General features: G+C 41.6%; 1 protein-coding gene across 5 annotated transcripts in view; it reads left to right on the top strand.

Annotated features, from left to right (window-relative positions):
- Window positions 1-20,357, top strand: part of SLC1A2 (solute carrier family 1 member 2) — a 405,614-nt gene that overhangs the window by 164,846 nt on the left and 220,411 nt on the right. For 3 of the 5 annotated variants that reach the window (XM_049889390.1, XM_049889389.1, XM_049889388.1), the window contains 4 exons: window positions 12,669-12,881; window positions 14,916-14,982; window positions 18,705-18,937; window positions 19,944-20,236. In XM_049889390.1, coding sequence (XP_049745347.1) covers window positions 12,669-12,881; window positions 14,916-14,982; window positions 18,705-18,937; window positions 19,944-20,236 — 806 coding nt within the window. The remainder of the gene's footprint in view (window positions 1-12,668; window positions 12,882-14,915; window positions 14,983-18,704; window positions 18,938-19,943; window positions 20,237-20,357) is intronic. The other 2 variants (XM_049889387.1, XM_049889386.1) reach the window with 1 other exon arrangement.

The following is a 20,357-nucleotide window of genomic DNA, read 5'->3' as shown; positions in this document are numbered from 1 at the left end:
TGCCCATGGAATGCAGTCCTACTTTGATACACGAGTTGAAATCAACTTGATGACAACTGATGTTTTACACACACACACACTGAGAGACACTTCTCTGTGCATCAGAGCTAGCCCAGTCTTTTATATGGGGTGTGAGTGGAGATTCCAGTGATGTTTATGGAGGGAGCCAATAATACCTCCCAAAAGGACTTGGAACCTTCTGAAGGATATGGGCAAAGTCTGCCATATAACATTTTTCAGACAAGGGTTTCCAAATGGCTGCTTCCATTATAAAGAAGCATCACTGGGCCTCCTGTAAGTATCCTGTCTTTTGTAATTATGCCCCTGATCAGCTGGCTACAATGCATTAACTGCATGTGCCCTGGTTAAATGCTGATCTCTGCATCAGCTCTTCTGTCTAGCACCACAGGGAGAACACAGATGTGATAAAACTTGGAGCTCAAATTCCGGTAAATCCCCAATGCTTATTCATAGAAGAATCATCTAAATTAGAACCTGGTTCCATTTTCCCAGGTTCCCAGGTTTAACATGTAGATTAAGAGATTTTTTCTTTTTTCAGACAACAGAGCAGGCTAAGTGCTATCAAGCCAGTTCAATCAATGGTACCTGATGAAATCTTTGTTGCAACTCTACAGTCAACTGTTGGGGCAGGTATTTGCTAAGACCCTATACCCTATTTAAATTCATTTAAAGCCCCATGATTAATGATTACCTTTAGTTTATTCTCTAGTTAGTGTCCTATCTTTTGATTTAATTTTGGAAGCAAAGTTAAGAAAGGTGCTAATTGCTATGATGAATTGTTCCTGATGGGGGAAAAAAAAAATTCATTCTCATCTCTCTACTCCGCCCAAAGAAGTGAAAATGATTTTCCTACAATGACATTTCTTAAAGTACTAGCTGAGCTATTAACTAGTTGCTTGGTTGAGGAAGATTTTTGGGGGGGGAATAAGTAATTGGAAGGAAGGCCTTAAACCATTCTTCACGAACCAATTTTTCATAAGGGCATCACCGAGGCTGGGAAGAGCCTTGAGATATCTAAACTACCTTAGTAGAATGAACCATAACTGACATTTCTTACACTTCCTGGTTTAAATAGAAAACACCCATGGTAGACAGAAAAACATCTGCGATTGCCTTATCTGCTTAGGACAAAGGAGACTCTCATTAAATATTTGATGATGCAAGAAAATGAATCAATCAAATCAATAGCAAACAACACTTTATCAGTTCTTCTCTAAAGGGCAACATGCTGGACTTTCAAATTGTAAAGCACTGGTTGGATTCTTTGGTTCCACAGGGCTTTTTATAGATCTTGTTTTCAAACTTGAAGTTAAAGGTTTGAGACCAAAGCAAAAGGAAAAGACAGATATTCATCAGAGGCTGGTGTATCATATTCAAATTCTAGATTCAATTGGAGAAAGATATTTTTATGGTCAGGGGTATTCTGGTGGATAGAGAAATAATGAAGTCTGTTGTCTTGGCATGGCTGAGATCTCTGCCTGAGTTTTGTGATTATCTGGGGCACGGGGAGGTGAGCCTACTCCCTACCGTGGAATGAAGAGTATGGCCTTCCTTTCTCACATTCAGTATTGATGATCTGACTGAGGACACTGAAAATGTGGTATTATTAGGATGCACTAAACAGCCACATTTCCTAAGATGGTCTCCACATTGTCCTGACATACTTCCTGATGCCTCCATTATCATGCCCACTTTTATACACCTTCTGAATCTGACCATCTCAGCTACATTATATTGAGTATGAATCATAGTGTATAAATTAGGTAAGAGGGGAAAAAAGACATAATTTTATTGGCTTTAAATGAACTTAAATCTAACTCTAAGACTTATAACTCAGGCTTCTGAGAAATTCAGTCTCAGTCATTGTTAGGGCTTTCTCTGTGCCCAAGGATTGTATAAAGGTCCCTGGTTTTATACAAACAGCGTCAAATCATCAGGGAAAATCCTCTGATTGTGGCTCCTAGGTCTACACTGTTTGATTTGTGGAAGCCCATTGTCTTAGACCAGCTGATCTCTTCTGGTAAAACAGCTCTGCTGGCATGGGGCTGACCTGGAGCCTTCGAGTATCTGCTGAGGCTAGAAGCCCTCCTACTAGGATCTGGCCTCTCTAGTTGCCCAAACCAGTCATCCTCCCCAAGATCTCCTCACCTCCCAGGAGTGCTGAAGGGCCTACAGGCCTTCATACCCAAGGAAGACAGCTGGCCTCTCTGGGGTCTTGTCACAGGAAGTATGAAGGGCCTGATGCCCGGGGCTGAGAAAACTGTTTGAAGCACAGAGCTCTCTTAGGTTAATTTCTCCCTGAAACAGACCCTGAACCAATCATTTGCCTCACGGGATTTATTGAAGGAGGAATTCCCAGAATCAACCAGTGAAGGAGTAGGGGTACAAGATAGGGAAGGGGAAGAAACCAAACAAGGGTATGATTTCACCTGAGCTCACGGACACAGCCTTGATCCCATGGATGCTGGGGAGTGTAAATGATACCTCCAGGCAGAGGAGCTGGGCTTTTGTATCTACACCCATCAGTCATTGGCTGCACGCAACCATGGGGGTGGTTTGAGGAGGACAAAAAAGTCCTAGGCACTCCTCCACTCTCCATATGAGCGAGATGGCACTCATACCCTCTGAAGATTGCAGGTTCCAGTTGTCAGCAGAAAAGCACACATGTAGAAATTGAGGGATGGGTGCCCTGAACTGGTAAAGGGATATAAGGGGTCCTGGGTGGGGCACCAATAGTGTTCACTACAAGAGCCGTCACAAAGCCATCCACATATCTTTCTGTAAAGAGGTGTCACAGTGACTCATCTCATGCTAATGACCTGAGGAAAAAAAAAAAAACACTGGTGGAGAAGGTCTGTCTTTAAGTGTTTATCTGAAACAATACCCCAGAGAAGTGTACTCCCAAGCACTGTTTCTGTTCACGAAGTGGCATGTGAGGGCATTCAAAATTTGGTGTGTTTATGTCCCAGGCAGAGTCCCAAAAGTCACAGGGCAATGTGCTATTTATTATTAATCATGGAACATTTTACTTAACAAAGCAGGAGCTCGCTGCTCATTCAGGCCAGAGATGCAGATGTTTTAAATTCTCATCTGACTTTGCATGAAAACATCCATCCCACTGAGGAGATTTGAAAAGAAACACAAAGCCCTTGAAAAATCAAAGAGAAAAGGATCGTGAATCTGTTCAATGGAGAGATATAAAGGTTTCTTAAAAGAGAACCCAGAGAAAAAGAGATGAATTTGAAATCTAACTCTGGGGAGGAGCTCTGATGAGATACACATGGGCTTATGATCTCAACAGGTAGATGTCTAAACTGGAAGAGAAAAGGGTGTAGGGGAGAAACCTTAGTGTTCTCTTCAAAAGCATCATAGGAGGGAGACACTACAGCTTTGGAAAGTACAGAAAATAGAATAATGCCCAGTGACTGATAAAGGAATCCAATATTAAAGCTTCATGGTACAGGATTAAGGGAGGTGAAATTACAGAGACCATCATGGTTGGTGCTCAGAATTCTGAGTCAACACACATGCATGTGAAACAGGCCTGGAAGCTCATCTCAGGTAGACCAGGAGGCCAGAAGATGGAGTGGAAAATTACTTTGCTCAAGCAGGCCAATAATGGGGCCTTAAATTTCTCCGTGGATTTTTCTTTATGGTATATAAATTTGAAGAATTGATTTTTAAGGGCAGTAGTTGGGTGGTTTGTAAATAAATGCAAACAAGGGAAAAGGAGACTATGTGTAATTTGTTACTTCTCAAAACCGGCCCAGCCAGACAAAGGTTATTATCCCATTTTGCGGAGGCTTAGTGTGATTACGTAATTTTCCCAGGCCCTAGGTCTTTAAGTGGAAAAATCTACGAATTCTACTCTTTATCCTTTCTTTCTACTCACCAACGAATAGTTATTGAAGACCTTGTTGTTAGGTGCTGTCAAGTTGGTTCCTACTCATAGGGACCCTATGTACAGCAGAACAAAACACTGCCTGGTCCTGAGCCATCCTCACCATTGTTATGCTTGAGCCCACTGTTGCAGCCACTGTGTCAATCCATCTCATTGAGGGTCTTCCTCTTTAACGCTGACCTTACTGTGTGGGGACCTACTGTATGCTTATTCTGGACACTAGGGAACCAAATGATTGTTTGAGCTCATACCTGTCTGCTCCTGAAGGCCATTCTTTTTCTGTCAGTGTCTAGTGACTAGCCTCATTTACATGTGAGCTCATGAAAAGTTAGATTACACCATCATGTAAAATGCTAAAGAGATTTTCATGGGGTATAGAGAGTATGGAAATACAAAATCAGAGATGGAGGATTTAATGCTATGTTTAGAGGCTTAGCAGGGAGGACCCAAGCCACTTTGTCTGATCCTTTATAAAAAAAATAATAATAAACAACCTTTAATGTTTACAGTTTCTGATTATAAAATTTGAAAAAAAGTGTAAACAAGCCAAAGTCAATCTTAAAAGCCAGAGATAACGATTTTAAATTATATAACATAACATATTTTACAGTGTGTTCATCTAGTCTTTATTTTTCCTTTGGCTGCTTTACATTTTTTCTTCGGTTTTGACTTTTAACAATTTTACATAATATGTCTACGTGTGGTTTTCTTTTTATTTGTCTGGCTTGGGGTTCATAGGACTTTGTGAATCTGTAGGTTGGTGTTTTTCCACAGTTTTGGAAATCTTTCAGCTGTTTCTCCATATTGTTTCTACTCCATTCTCTCTCTCCTCTTCTTCTAGGATGCCGATTATATGTATTTCTTAACTTTGTCACCATGTATCCTGTCCCCCTTACATTTTTCCGTACATTTATCATCTTTTTGTATTTTTTTTTTTGCTGTGTTCTGATTTTTTTTTAACCTACCTTTTAGTTTATTAATACTCTTCAGCTGTATCCAATTTGCTATTAAACTCATCCACTGAATTTTTAATTTCTGTCATTGTTCTTTTCAGTTCTAGACTTTACCTTTGGTTATTTTTAAGTTTCCAGTTTTCTGCAGAAGTTCTCAATCTTGTTTTTTATTTTCTTAAACGTATCAGCATAGTTTTTAAGTTAGTGTCATATAACTACATTATCTGGATCCTTTATAAGTCTGTTTCTGTAGTCTGTATTTCTCTGGATGTTTAGTCATACAGTCTTGCTTTCCCTTAGACCCTAACTCAGAAGCATCACTCAGCTCTACCCTAGTGACATTTCATGAGCAATAACTTAAAAACAAACAATAATGTTTACTCTATCCTAAGATCTCATCAAGTGTAAGATGCAGCATTGATTTAATGATGTCTTTTCTGGGTAGATGAGAAAAAAAAATACCGTGTGAAAAGTACATATGTGACCTGATTTCAGAAATGTTACATTATAAGAAACATGCATCTAAGAATAAAGGAAATACAGTAGTGTCCTCATTCTTGGGCAGAGGTATTGTAGTGGGAGAAGCAAAGGACCTGAGTTGTCCTAAGGGCTTGTTACCTTCAAGGGCTCAAGAACTTTTCAGTGTTCCTGATAGTCAACCCCACATTAAATATAATGGAAATATGATCCATGGGAATCATGGGGTGGGAGCCTGGTGAACCATGGAAGCAGTTTCTAACAAGGAGAGAGAAATCCAGCCATCAGGTTTACCTGCCTAAGCCAGGAATATATTCTGGTGCAGGCCTATTAACTAGAGTATATTTTGTTTTCTTTCTTTATTCTGGGACTAGTTTCAAGTTTTTATCTTTTGTGGCAATGACACTCAGTCTAGGGTGTCGTGGCCGTCTTGATCATGAGCTCTGTGGAGCTTTAGCTAGCTTTACCCAAAGAATTTGGTCTTTGTCCTTGGTTTCTGAGAGATAACCTCTAAAACCTTAGCATTTCCCCAGTGATTGGAGTCCTTGTTATCCACGTCAGCTCTAGACTACATCTACTTAACAGGATATGCTGATGAGGTGACTCTGAGGTAGGAGCTGGTCAGACCAGAAAAACGCACTATGTCATATAAGCCTAGTATGGGGGGGGAGGGGAGTGGTGATTGAGTTCAGCTATGTGGGCAATGATTCAATTAATGAGATCCCAATATAAAACTCTGGATACAGAAGTTCAGTGAGCTCCCTGCTTGGTGATAGACATCAATGCATAAGGGAGGGTAGTATATCCTTTGAGATATGGACACTGTATGTTGGGAACCCTCCCACATCTTGCTCTATACATCTTTTCAACTGTATCATTTTTGCTATAATAAAACTGTAATAATAAGTATAGTGCTTTTCTGAGTTTTGTGAGTTCTAGTGAATTATCAAACCCAAGGGAATAGTGAGGGCTAGCAGGTCAGAAGTCAGAGTGGCAGCCCTGGGGACCCTCAAGCTTATGGCTGGCATTCTGAGGGGATAGAAGGAACCCTCAGATTCGAAGCCTTGCAGGTCAAAAGTGGGAGGGCCTAGAGACCCTGAGCCTATGGCTGGCATCTTCAAGTCTTGGGCAGACTTGGCAATCTGGAGGACTGGGCCCTTTAACTTATGAGGTCTGACTTTGCTTTGGTGGTTAGGGTCAGAGGAATAAAACTGCATTTGCAGTTGGTGTCAGAACAGAATTGATTTGCTCAAGCTCTACCAAAGCTCAAAATGAATGAGGAACCACACTTGAATTGCACAAATCATACCCCTTAGATAGAATAACTGGCCACAGATTCAAATGCCTGCCAGAGCCAGGGAGCCAGATAGGGACTGTGGTCAGGTGAAGAACCCAGCCCCATCTAAGCAGAAAGCCACTGCTCAGCTCTAGTTGATTGTTGCCATGTGGGAATTTAGGATCAGAATTTCCAGGTCTGAATTTTGTCAGGAGTCAGAAATACAGGTTTTTATGTGAAATGTCCCAGTTTTTATGTTGACAATTAATTCATTTAAACTTGCAGGTACAAGAAGCCGTGTTTTTGAGATGATTGCAATCTAAGGGCCCCAGTGGGTACCTTCTCAACTACATGTGCAGCACTGAATGAGAGTATTCTACAAGAAGATAGCCCCCTACTACCAAAGTAACACAGAATGGTTTTACTGTCTCTTTCTCCCACGTCAAAGAGGCATTTGTGTAAATATAATAACTAGGGTTTTCTGAGTCCACTTGAAGCTTCAAAATTGAATTTCCTTCTCTATAATATTTCAATATTTTTAAATAACTCATCTGTGGGGTTCTGGTTTTACCCTTAACATGGGGTTTTGGATTCACCCACTAGAGAAATTACTCACATTGCAAGGCCCAAAGGCACACTGAGAATCATTGAGATCATCTGCTACATGGTCTATTGGCAATCTTAGACAGCAAGGAATTTGTATCACTTTAAACACTTTGCCAAACTGCACATAGGAAAATTATTAATTTATTTTTAATCCTCAAATATTTTGGAAGTATTATCTGACTGAAGATTTTTTTTCTAGCCTGGAGGCAAGCAAATAGGCTGTTTAAAAGGTAATTGGGATAGTTACTGAAAGAAAAAGCATGTCAAATGCAAAACTGCATGCTTAGGAACTGTTTTATACAAATGAACCTCTTTCTTAGAAGAAATGATTGAATAGAAACCAGGGAGGCTGACACAGTGGTGGCTACCCAAACTCTGGACAATGAATGAAGAAGACCAAAGAAGAATTGATGCCTTTGGATTATGGTGTTGACGAAGAGTATTGAATATACCATGGACTGCCAGGAGAACGAACCAATACATTTTGGAAGAAGTACAGCCAGAATGCTTCTTAGAAGCAAGGATGGCAAGATTTCATCTCACGTATTTGGACATGTTATCAGAAGGGACCAGTGCCTGGAGAAGGATATCATACTTGGTAAGGTAGTTGTTATGTTGTTAGGTGCCGTCGAGTTGGTTCCGACTCATAGCGACCCTATGCACAACAGAACAAAACACTGCCTGGTCCTGCGCCATCCTTACAATCGTTGTTAAGCTTGAGCTCATTGTTGCAGCCACTGTGTCAACAATCCACCTTGTTGAGGGTCTTTCTCTTTTCCGCTGACCCTGTACTCTGCCAAGCATGATGTCCTTCTCCAGGGACTGATCCCTCCTGACAACATGTCCAAAGTATGTAAGACGCAGTCTCGCCATCCTTGCTTCTAAGGAGCATTCTGGTCACACATCTTCCAAGACAGATTTGTTCCTTCTTTTGGCAGTCCATGGTATATTCAATATTCTTTGCCAACACCACAATTCAAAGGCGTCAACTCTTCTTCGGTCTTCCTTATTCATTGTCCAGCTTTCCCATGCATATGATGCAATTGAAAACACCATGGCTTGGGTCAGGCGCACCTTTGTCCTTAAGGTGACATCTTTGCTCTTCAACACTTTGAAGAGGTCCTTGCAGCAGATTTGCCCAATGCAATGCATCTTTTGATTTCTTGACTGCTGCTTCCATGGCTGTTGATTGTGGATCCAAGTAAGATGAAATCCTTGACAACTTCAATCTTTTCTCCGTTTATCATGATGTTGCTCATTGGTCCAGTTGTGAGGATTTTTGTTTTCTTTATGTTGAGGTGTAATCCATACTGAAGGCTGTGGTCTTTGACCTTCATTAGTAAGTGCTTCAAGTCCTCTTCACTTTCAGCAAGGAAGGTTGTGTCATCTGCATAATGCAGGTTGTTAATGAGTCTTCCTCCAGCCTGATGCCCCTTTCTTCTTCATATAGTCCAGCTTCTCGTATTATTTGTTCAGCATACAGATTGAATAGGTATGGTGAAAGAATACAACCCTGACGTACACCTTTCCTGACTTTAAACCAATCAGTATCCCCTTGTTCTGTCCGAACAACTGCCTCTTGATCTATGCAAAGGTTCCTCATGAGCACAATTAAGTGTTCTGGAATTCCCATTCTTTGTAGTGTTATCTACAGTTTGTTATGATCCACACAGCCTAATGCCTTTGCATAGTCAATAAAACTTCCTTCTGGTGTTCTCTGCTTTCAGCCAGGATCCATCTGACATCAGCAATGATATCTCAGGTTCCACATCCTCTTCTGAAACCGGCCTGAATTTCTGGCAGGTCCCTGTTGATATATTGCTGCAGCCATTTTTGAATGATCTTCAGCAGAATTTTGCTTGCATGTGATATTAATGATATTGTTCTATAATTTCCACATTCAGTTGGATCACCTTTCTTGGGAATAGGCATAAATATGGATCTCTTCCAGTCAGTTGGCCAGGAAGCTGTCTTCCATATTTCTTGGCATAGATGAGTGAGCACCTCCAGTGCTGCATTTGTTTGTTGAAACATCTCAATTGATATTCCATCAATTCTTGGAGCCTTGTTTTTCGCCAATGTGTTCAGAGTAGCTTGGACTTCTTCCTTCAGTACCATCAGTTCCTGATCATATGCCACCTCTTGAAATGGTTGAATATCGACTAATTCTTTTTGGTATAATGACTCTGTGTATTCCTTCCATCTTCTTTTGATGCTTCCTGTGTTGTTTAATATTTTCCCGGTAGAATCCTTCACTATTGCAACTCGAGGCTTGAATTTTTTCCTCAGTCCTTTCAGCTTGAGAAACACCGAGGGTGTTCTTCCCTTTTGGTTTTCTATCTCCAGCTCTTTGCACATGTCATTATAATACTTTGTCTTCTTGAGACTCCCTTTGAAATCATCTGTTCAGTTCTTTTACTTCATCAATTCTTCCTTTTGCTTTAGCTGCTTGGCGCTCAAGAGCAAGTTTCAGAGTCTCCTCTGACATCCATCTTGGTCTTTTCTTTCTTTCCTGTCTTTTCAGTGACCTCTTGCTTTCTTCATGGATGATGTCCTTGATGTCATTCCACAACTTGTCTGGTCTTCCGTCACCTGTGTTCAATGCATCAAATCTGTTCTTCAGATGGTCTCTAAATTCAGGTGGGATATACTCAAGGTCATACTTTGGTTCTTGTGGACTTGCTCTGATTTTCTTCAGTTTCAGCTTGAACTTGCATATGAGCAACTGACGGTCTGTTCCACAGTCGGCCCCTGGCCTTGTTCTAACTGATGATATTGAGGTTTTCCATCATCTCTTTCCACAGATGTAGTCAATTTGATTTCTGTGCATTACATCTGGCGACATCCATGTGTATAGTCACCGTTTATGTTGGCGAAAGAAGGTATTTGCAATGAAGAAGCTGTTGGTCTTCCAAAATTCTATCATTCGATCTCTGGCATTGTTTCTATTACCAAGGCCGTATTTTCCAACTACTGATCCTTCTTCTTTGTTTCCAACTTTTGCATTCCAATCACCAGCAATTATCAATGCATCTTGATTGCATGTTCGATCAATTTCAGACTGCAGCAGCTGATAAAAATCTATTTCTTCATCTTTGGCCCTAGTGGTTGGTGTGTAAATTTGAATAATAGCCATATTAACTGGTCTTCCTTGTAGGCGTATGGATATTATCCTATCACTGACAGCGTTGTACTTCAGGATAGATCTTGAAATGTTGTTTTTGATGATGAATGCAACACCATTCCTCTTCAAGTTGTCATTACCAGCATAGTAGACTATGATTGTCCGATTCAAAATGGCCAATACCAATCCATTTCAGCTCAGTAATGCCTAGGATATTGATGTTTATGCATTCCATTTCATTTCTGACAATTTCCAATTTTCCTAGATTCATACTTCGTACATTCTAGGTTCTGATTATTAATTGATGTTTGCAGCTGTTTCTTCTCATTTTGAGTCGTGCCACATCAGCAAATGAAGGTCCTGGAAGCTTTACTCCATCCACATCATTAAGGTCGACTTCACTTTGAGGAGGTAGCTCTTCTCCAGTCATCTTTTGAGTGCCTTCCAACCTGGGGGGCTCATCTTCCAGCACTGTATCAGACAATGTTCCACTGCTATTCATAAGGTTTTCACTGGCTAATGCTTTTCAGACGTAGACTGCTGGTCCTTCTTCCTAGTCTGTCTTAGTCTGGAAGCTCAGCTGAAACCTGTCCTCCATAGGTGACCCTGCAGGTATCTGAATACCGGTGGCACCGCTTCCAGCATCACAGCAACACACAAGCCCCCACAGTATGAGAAACTGACAGACATGTTGGGGGAGTAAAGTAGAGGGTCAGCGAAAAAGAGGAAGACCCTCAACGAGATGGACTGATGCAGTGGCTGCAACGATGGGCTTAAGCATAACAATTGTGAGGATGACACAGGACGGGGCAGTGTTTCCTTCTCTTGTACATAGGGTTGCTATGAGTCTGAACCGACTTGACAGCACCTAACAACAACAACCCAAACTCAGTAAATACAGATTGAATTCTTCAGAAGATTCACTCTATTCTGTTAAGCAAGTCATATTCAGTTCTGTTCATTATCCATTTTAGAAAAACATGTTACCTATCTGATTATTTCTAGCATATAGCTAAAATCCTGTTCAGTGCTCAGAATAGCTGGCGATGCCATTTCCACTTTAAGTAGCTGTTCAACATGAGTTAAAGAATAAAAATGCCTCTGTAGTGAATACTATTAATAAGTGTCTAGATGGAAATTGAAAGTTACGTTCATAGATCAAGGGAAATTTGTTATATCTCTGCATTTCTACAGTGAAACCTGTGAGAGCTGGAACTCAACAGTTCTGCCTTGTTTTTCTGGGTCTGGCAAGTTGTCCTCCTTTGACAGGGTGCAGTCTTACCACTTTTCTGTCACTTGTTTTAGTGGAAAATAATTGAGTTTTCCTTCTCTAATAGGTTTCTGCCTTATATAGGTTCCGGCTTTCACAGGTTTTGCTGTATTTAAAAAAAAACAAGAAAAGCCATTGCGTTTCAAGTCAATTTGATTCCAATTCATAGAGACGGTACAGGACAGAGTAGAACTTCCCCACAGGGTTTTCAAGGAGTGCCTGCTGGATTTGAACTGCCGACCTTTTGGTTAGCAGCCATAGGTCACAGTAGGTCTTAACCACTTCACCACCAGGGCGTCTTTACTATATAGTTCTCTAGTGTTTTTAGCTATAATTTTCAATACACTTGTGTTTATGAAGGTGAAACATGAACTCTAAATGTATCTCATGTATGTGCTCTTTTTTTTAGTCAGTTTTACTTTCTGAGTACAGCACAAAGAGAAAGCAGAATCCCATTGCCTTCGAGTCACTTCTGACTCACAGCAGCCCTATAGGACAGGGTAGAACTGCCCCATAGGATTTCCAAGGCTGTACTCTGCAGAAGCAGACTGCCACGTCTTTCTCCTGCAGAGTGACTGGTGGGTTCAAACCTCTGACCTTACAGTTAGAGGCCGAGCCCTTAACCCCTGGGCCACCTGGGATCCTTGGAAGCTGAATAATCTTGTTTAATTGCTCAGGCTTTAGAGAATGAAGGAGGTAATGCACTGAAAAACAACCACCCTGTATTAAAAAAATAAAAATCCACCCTGTATACCGATCATAAAATCTCAGTGAAATGTTTTTTTTGTCCAGGCATGCCCTGTTCCCACAATTTGAGAAGGAAATCAACAAGAGCATCAGAGAGACAGTTTTGGTGTCAAATTTATTTATATATGGAATGAGCTGCTTCTCAACTTAAGAATAAATCATTAAAGCAAGGGGAAAACAGGTCTAATATATGCATTTTCTATTATGAGTCTTCTCTTGGGAAGCTTCCAATCACTGAATTTTTATTTCAATAATTTTTTAATAGCTCTCCTTTTCTTTATTTTCAATTTTAGTCCTTGAAGAAAGAAACTGCTCAGACCCTGGGGGCCCAGTCAATGGGTACAAGAAAATAACAGGAGGCCCCGGACTTATCAATGGACGCTATGCAAAAATTGGCACTGTTGTGTCCTTCTTTTGTAACAGCTCATATGTTCTCAGTGGGAACGAGAAGAGAACTTGCCAGCAGAATGGAGTGTGGTCAGGGAAACAGCCCATCTGCATAAAAGGTAACTTACAGATTTTTCTGAAGTCTATAGAAATAGCTGGAGTTTCTGGACTTTCTGGTAGCTTCAAAGCATGTTTTTGAGTCCCTAGAAAAGCACTTTTTCTCTCTTAAGTTCCCTCTGCAACCATATATAACTCTTAAGTTGGAAACCATTCCTAAAAGTATTTGCTTCTTTTTTGGACCTCGAAAGGACCTGTTTATTCTAATTATGACATCTCGATGTGATTAAGAAGAACGATGTAGTTAGCATAGCTACATAGGAAAGATGACAGGGCTGAGTTTTATACATGCAAATCCAAGGAGAGAACTGAGGCAATTAATAAGTGTTTTTAAAGTGACATTTATCTACTGTATATCCAATATTAAGTACAGGGCAGTGTTTCATTTATGCAAATAAAGAGTAGAATTGAGACAACATAAGCATTTATCAAGTTACACCATGGCGGCATAGTGGTTAAGAGCTATGGCTGCTAACCAAAGGTCTGGCAGTTTGAATCCACCAGGCGCTCCCTGGAAGCCATATGGGGCAGTTCTAATCTGTCCTATAGGGCCATTATGAGTCGGCATTGGCTCCACGGCAATGGGTTTGGTTTGGTTATATTTGCTATGAAGTTAGTGTGAGAGAAGGAAAAGAACTAAATAGAAACAGCATCTTCCTGCAAGTCTCTGAGGGGGAAGGTTTGAGATGTTAAGATGTTTAAAAACAAAGACAGTAAACCCTTAGACCCCCAAAGGAGAGTTATAGGAACAACAAATGAGGAGTAGAAGTTCAGAGAAAGGAGAGATCGAGGTCAGTGTTGCCTGCAATAGGGACATTGCATGAAGCAGGTAGGTTTGGAGCCAGGAAGGAAAGCTAGGAAGAATTTGTGGAGGTAAAGAGGAGCTGGGATAATATTTCAGATGGAAGATAAAGGAACAGAGAAGAGGTATAGGCAGAAGTAAAAGAATCATGGCAAATTCAAAGCAAGGCAATCTGAGAGATAAATTTTAAAAGGCAGGTTGAACCAGGAAAATGGAAAGTCGTGTAGAGAAGTTTGAACCTTACCCTTTGGCAGTGGGAATGAGTAGTTTCTTACTAAATTGATTTGCTGGTTGCCTCAGGTCAACAGTCCCTCTATTTTGGGGGCAGGTCAGAATTATTTGGCTGCTTACTGGGAAGAAAAGCATGTCCTTGGCCTAGATTATCCAGATAATTGCCTCAATTCTCTGCTTTCCCTTCTGGGTGTTTGTCAACAACATGAATCATTGGTAAAAGAATGCAAGAGAGTGGTTTGTTAAGGGAATAAATCACTTTAGACTTCAGCCAGAAGCGACCTTCATCGCCACCAGCACAGACTCTGATTCTTGATTTCATTAAGTATGGAAATGGTGTTAAATACATCCTTGGAGATTTTTTGTCAACTCTTGTTTTCTAAATTAATACAACCAAAGTTCTCTAGGTTGCTAATTAGACAAATGTTGGCTGCTTGATTGGGAAAGTGAGAAGGGAAAGGTTCCTTTTCACTTGTGAAGAAAAAGAAACTTTCGCACAATTAAACTGGGCTTTGAGTTGCCCTCAAATGATTGATTGTCAGGGGACGTAGTTGCAGAGAAAGTACATGGAGAACTCAATTACCCAAGACTTGCCTATGGTGGATGCTGCTGTCTGGCTTCAAACAAGAGCCATCTACTTTTTGTTGGGCTGCATTTTAGAAACTTCACTTTGACTTCGATCAAGTTTGTTAATACTATTTACGTGAACAGATAAGCCTAATCTATTAACCGCCGTTTGCCCAAATCACCCACCTGGAGCAGCTGGCTAGTTTCTCTTTTCAGAGGTGTGTACTTAAGTTCTGCAGAGGGTTGTCAATTTAGGTGAAAGGCAGCATGCCCTTTTCTAAGTGATCTGTCCAAGCTTGGCTGGTATGTCTCTCCTCTGAGAACCTGGAGGAATGTGCTCCAGGTGCCCGGGAAGGGTGGTCAGTTATGAATCTGAGCTGATAGACATGAACAGTGAATACTGAAAAGGCTTACGCAGCATTGTTTTTTATTCTAGCCTGCCGAGAACCAAAGATCTCAGACCTGGTGAGACGAAGAGTTCTTCCAGTGCAGGTTCAGTCAAGGTGAGGTTGAAACATCTAACTCTGCTTTAAAAGTGAATGAATATTTCCCCTTCCATCCCCTGTTTCCACTGGTGTTCGGCCAAAGACAGTCTGGAGTTTCTTAGGGACATTCAGTGCTGACTAGTTATAAAAGAATAGGGCTTGCTTGATGGAGGCTCATTAGACGATTGTCTTAAGCCACGAGGTAGCAACTGTTGGAAGATGTACAAATTTCCTTGGCTGATGGGAGAGTAGGATGTTGGTAGGAGACAGAACTTCAAGATGATCTTTGAGGAACTCTATTTTAATACTTAGATCTTACTGAAATTACTGTGTGTTTATTATAGCAGCTTCTAAGGAGATGGGATTCCAGAGGTTTTTCAGAAGAAAAGCCTTGCAGTCTACTTCGAAAAAAAAAAGCCATTGCAAACCCTATGGAGCACAATTGTACTCTGACACACATGGGGTCGCCATGAGTTGGAGTTGACTCAATGGCAACCGGAGAACTGGAGATGGTTTAGGAAGATGGTCTTGGTAGCAACCAACTAGAGAGATAGGCTGGTGGAGTCCAGGCACTAGAGATCAATGACCAGCTGTGATGAGGGGTGGGAACCTCCGGTATGTCCAGCCTTTCTCCTGGAAAGCCAGAAATGAGGATCACCTGGCTGTGAGAGAATAGGCCCACCTATACTTTTCCTTTCCTTATTTTGGAGGAAATACTGTTTTGATCTCATTTCCTACCTTTCTTCTCACTCTTCCCTACTCCAGCCACACAGATGCCTTGCTTTTCCTGTATTATTCCAACACAGTTATGCTTTGGAGCCTTTACACTTGTGTCTCCTTCTGCCAAGAACCTGCTTCCATCAGATATCAGCAAGGCTTAATGCTTCACTTCCTTCAGGTCTTGTGCTCAGTTGTCATCTGCCAGAGGGACCTTTCCTGACGACCCTTTTAAAAATAGCAATGCCACCCCAACCTAAATGCTGAGCAGACTTCGTTACCCTGCATTCACCAGCCTTTATTATATGCTTCAGCTTTCATCTTAGCATCCCTTACCACCTGTCCTTTACCTACATTTTTGGTTGAGTTCTTCAATTTCTATTTGTAAGGTACTGTACAAGTGCAGGAACATTATTCGTTCTGTCTATGCTGGATCCCAGAGCCTAGAACAGTATCTGCCACATAGCCCTCAATAAATAATTATTGAATGAATAAATTAGATGGATAAATAAAGGTTACAGACCTGGTTTCATCTCTCTCTAGGGCTGGATATTCTTGGGCAAGTTCCTAAACTTGTTTAGTCTTAGTTTCCTCTTTTGGAAAAAATGAGGATAATCATAATAACATCTGTCTTTGGGGATTGGTGTTAGAATGAAATGCAATATGAATGGCTAACATTTATTGTTTGCTACATGCCAGTTGGAAACCCTGGTGGTGTAGTGGTTGCTACAGCTGCTAACCAAAGGGTCGGCAGTTCAAATCCGCCAGGTGCTCCTTGGAAACTCTATGGGGCAGTTCTACTCTGTCCTATAGGGTCGCTATGAGTCAGAATCGACTTGACGGCACTGGGTTTTATATGCCAGTTGCTCTTCTGAGCGATTTACGGTATTAGTTCATTTAATCCTCACTAAAAAAAAATTTTTTTTTTAATTTATATAGGTGGTATAAGGGAAACCCTGGTGGCATACTGGTCAAGTGCTACAGCTGCTAACCAAAAGGTCGGCAGTTCAAATCCACCAGGCACTCCTTGGAAACTCTATGGGGCAGTTCTACCCTGTCCTATAGGGTTGCTATGAGTTGGAGTCAACTCGATGGCAACAAGTTTGGTTTTTTTGGTTTATAGGTGGTACAGTGAGTAAAGTAATCAACTGCTAATGGCAAGGTCAGTGGTTCAAAACCACCAGGGGTTCTGAGGGAGAAAGATGTGGCAGTCTGCTTCTGTAAAGATTTTAGTCTTGGAAACCCCATGGGGTCCCTATGAGTCGTAGTCGACAGGATGGCAGTAGGTTGTATAATCTCAAAGGTAGTTACAAGTATTATTACCATTTTACAGAGGGTAAATTGAGTTGCAGAGAAGTTAAGTAACTTGCCAAAGGGCACATTATTAGGAGAGGTGGCAAAGCCAGGATGAAAATCTAATGTCTTACATCAGGGTCTGTTCTCTGATGCACTAGGCTTTAACTAAGTTCATGTTAGAAATAGCAACAGTGAATCCCAGTGGCTAGAGCTGACCCCAATCAAGTGGCCTGGAATAGCCATCAGTCAGGAGAAACACGGTGCTTCTCTTAGCCTCTCGGGCTACCTCATTCCATTTCTGTCTTTCCCTTTTCAAGCAAGGCATTTCCTTGGGAGCAGTGACAGTGGAATCCAAATTCTGCCCACTTTTCTGATCTTTGTGATTTACCTGTGGCTGGACTCTCCACGAAGTAGAGCAAGCCAGTTTTTCTGAAGGAGACTTGTTATAGAGGAGCCCCTGAGCTACCCAAGAAGACCAGGGGGCTTCCCAATTTTAAAACAATTAGAATCAGAAGCTAGGTTACTAGGTGCCATGTGTCTCAGTAGATGGGAAAACAAGCCTAGAAACTGGTGTTAAGTATCCTTCAGGCCAATAGGCTGCTGGAGTGGGGAGTCTGCTGATCTCCAGCAGCCAGGCTCCCCCAGGAGCCTACCAAGGCAATGTAGACCTTCAACATCTATGAGATGAGCTTGTTTACAAGTTTAAAAGGTCCCTGAACCGCAGACCTGGCTCTAAACATGAGCTAAAGATGTATTGAATAAAATCAGTGTGAATAGAATGTTTGTTCTGAGTTAAGTACTGGGCAGATACATAAAACATATTTCTTAAGATGATAATAAAATGGTGTGGTAGAGACAGCAGGGTGGTAACCATGACTGCTAAGCTCTATTTTGGGTACCATTTTACCTTACTGTGGGCCCTTAAGTGCCCCCACTTAGCCCTTTACCTTTCTGTGCTTCCTTTTTCCATCTATTAAACAAGGAGGAAAACATCAATTCCTACAGGAATTCCACCTTTCCGGTTCACAGTCATTATGCACCAATACAAAATGAACATGAGCTGTAGAAACGTGTGCAAGTCTCCCCAAGTGATCTCTGGGGGCTCCAACCTCAGGGCTCATTTAATATGTCCTTTCACATTTACATACAAAGCTCTCTTTTTCTCTCAATCAATGTACCCTGAGAGAAAGTTGTGTTCTCCGAGGTGTGCTAATTACAGTGCTAATTGCTAAATCAAGCTACTGTATCAACACAGTTTAGTTCAAGTCAATTCCTGATATTGTCTCATTATGATAACTTTTAGAGAAAAAAATATGCCTGGATCGCTCTCCTTCAAATAAACTCCCTTTCTGGTATAATTTCACAATGAATTTTTTGTTGTACACGTACAAGCATACCTTTGGATAACAGCTATTATACCAGACATTATCCTCTTCGGTTAAAATCCTAAGTAGCTGGACGGATGCCAGAAATGGAAATTGGGAAATAAAATGAAGGCTGAGGCATGCAAGAGAATTAAGAGAATTGGCTCAGTGCTAGACTGGAGGTGTGTGCGTGTGTGTGTGTGTGTGTGTGTGAGAGCGAGAGAGAGAGGGAAACAGGCTGAGGTAGTCATTATTTTCTTCTGTATCCAAATATCTATCTACATGAGGATTGACATGGATGCTGAAGGAATCATAATGGCTGTCTTTCACTCTGCTTTCTCTGGGCCCATACACCTGACTCAGGGAGACACCGTTACACCAGCTGTACTCAGCAGCAGTCAGCAAGCAGAAACTGCAGGATGCCCCTACCAAGAAGCCAGTTCTTCCCTTTGGAGACCTGCCTGCTGGGTACCAACATCTGCACACCCAGCTCCAGTACGAGTGCATCTCTCCTTTCTACCGCCGCCTGGGCAGCAGCCGGAGGACCTGTCTGAAAACTGGAAAGTGGAGTGGGCGGGCACCATCTTGCATCCCTAGTGAGTTGAGGCTCATCTTTGGGGTGAAGCAGCTTCCATCTTGCATGGTTGCATGTAAAAAGCCATTAATCACTGTTGAAGATTTTTGGGGAAAGACTCCTTGCCCAAAGGAATGGTCCTTCAGCGCTGTTCCTTGCTGATATCTATAATTCCACAGTTATGTTTCCTTCTCTTGGTTTACATTTACTATCTGGGAGAAATTAACTCAATAAATCTTTTTGGGGGGGGGCATGGTTTCTTGGGGATAATTCTATCAGCAATTCCTGAGAGTAGGATTTACCTGGGGAAAAAAGAGAGAACAGTCATTAAACATGAAAGGGGAAAGAAAGAAAGAAAAGGGGCCAGAGGGATTCTAGATTTGTGAACTTGGTCACCCTGTCTGTACCCCAGTTTTCACACTCATCATCCAATGGGGATAATATTAATTACTTCATAAGGGTTATGGTGGGGATTATTGAGGCAATATATTGTGAGGATTATTGAGGTGATATGTGGAATAAGGTCCTGCACATACTAAGTACGTTCCCCATCCTCTTTGTCAAAGGAGAACAGTACTACTTAGTTCCTTGTGGTCATCGTATGTACACTAACAAGCATGATGTGTTGAGTCCGTGCTAAGTGTTCATGTGCACCATCTCATTCAGTCTCCTCAAGAACCATATGAAGCAATTGTAACTACTATATCCACTCTACAGGCAAGAAAGCTGAGGATCTGAAAGATTACACAACTTGCCCAAAGTCTTACTAAGTACAGACCTGGGATTGGAACCCAGGTTTCATTTGACTACAAAGCCTCCAATTTTAACCCCAGACTTTACAACCAAACACATCAACATGGCTGATTAATATTTAAAGGAAAGGGAGAAAGAGAGGTTAGATAGTTTGGTGGTCATCATGCCCATAGAGCCCACCTCTCCAGATTTGTGCTGTCCTGGTTTGGCAACACATTTTTCTTTGGATAGGAAAGATAGGAGTTCATCTTCCTGAGCCTGTGCTTCCTCCCTAGTCTGTGGGAAAATTGAAAACATTACTGCTCCGAAGACCCAGGGCATGCGCTGGCCATGGCAGGTGGCCATCTACAGGAGGACCAGTGGGGCGCATGGGGACAGTCTGCACAAGGGCACATGGTTCCTGGTGTGCAGTGGTGCCCTGGTGAATGAGCGCACTGTGGTGGTTGCTGCCCACTGCGTCACGGAACTGGGGAAGGTCACCGTGATCAAGACAGCAGACCTCAAAGTCGTCTTGGGGAAATTCTACAGGGATGATGACCGGGATGAAAAAACCATCCAGACCTTGCGGGTAAGAGATGGCTGTAACCAGGAAACCGGGTCTCTGACTCAACAAACTTCAAGCACCATGACAGCAGTGGCTGTGACACTCTTTTTTTTTTTTTAATTAACTTTTACTGAGCTTCAAGTGA

This window comes from Elephas maximus, chromosome 7, assembly GCF_024166365.1.
Source record: "Elephas maximus indicus isolate mEleMax1 chromosome 7, mEleMax1 primary haplotype, whole genome shotgun sequence".
Taxonomy (NCBI): Eukaryota; Metazoa; Chordata; class Mammalia; order Proboscidea; family Elephantidae; genus Elephas; species Elephas maximus.
This window is presented reverse-complemented; position numbering and strand designations above follow the sequence as displayed.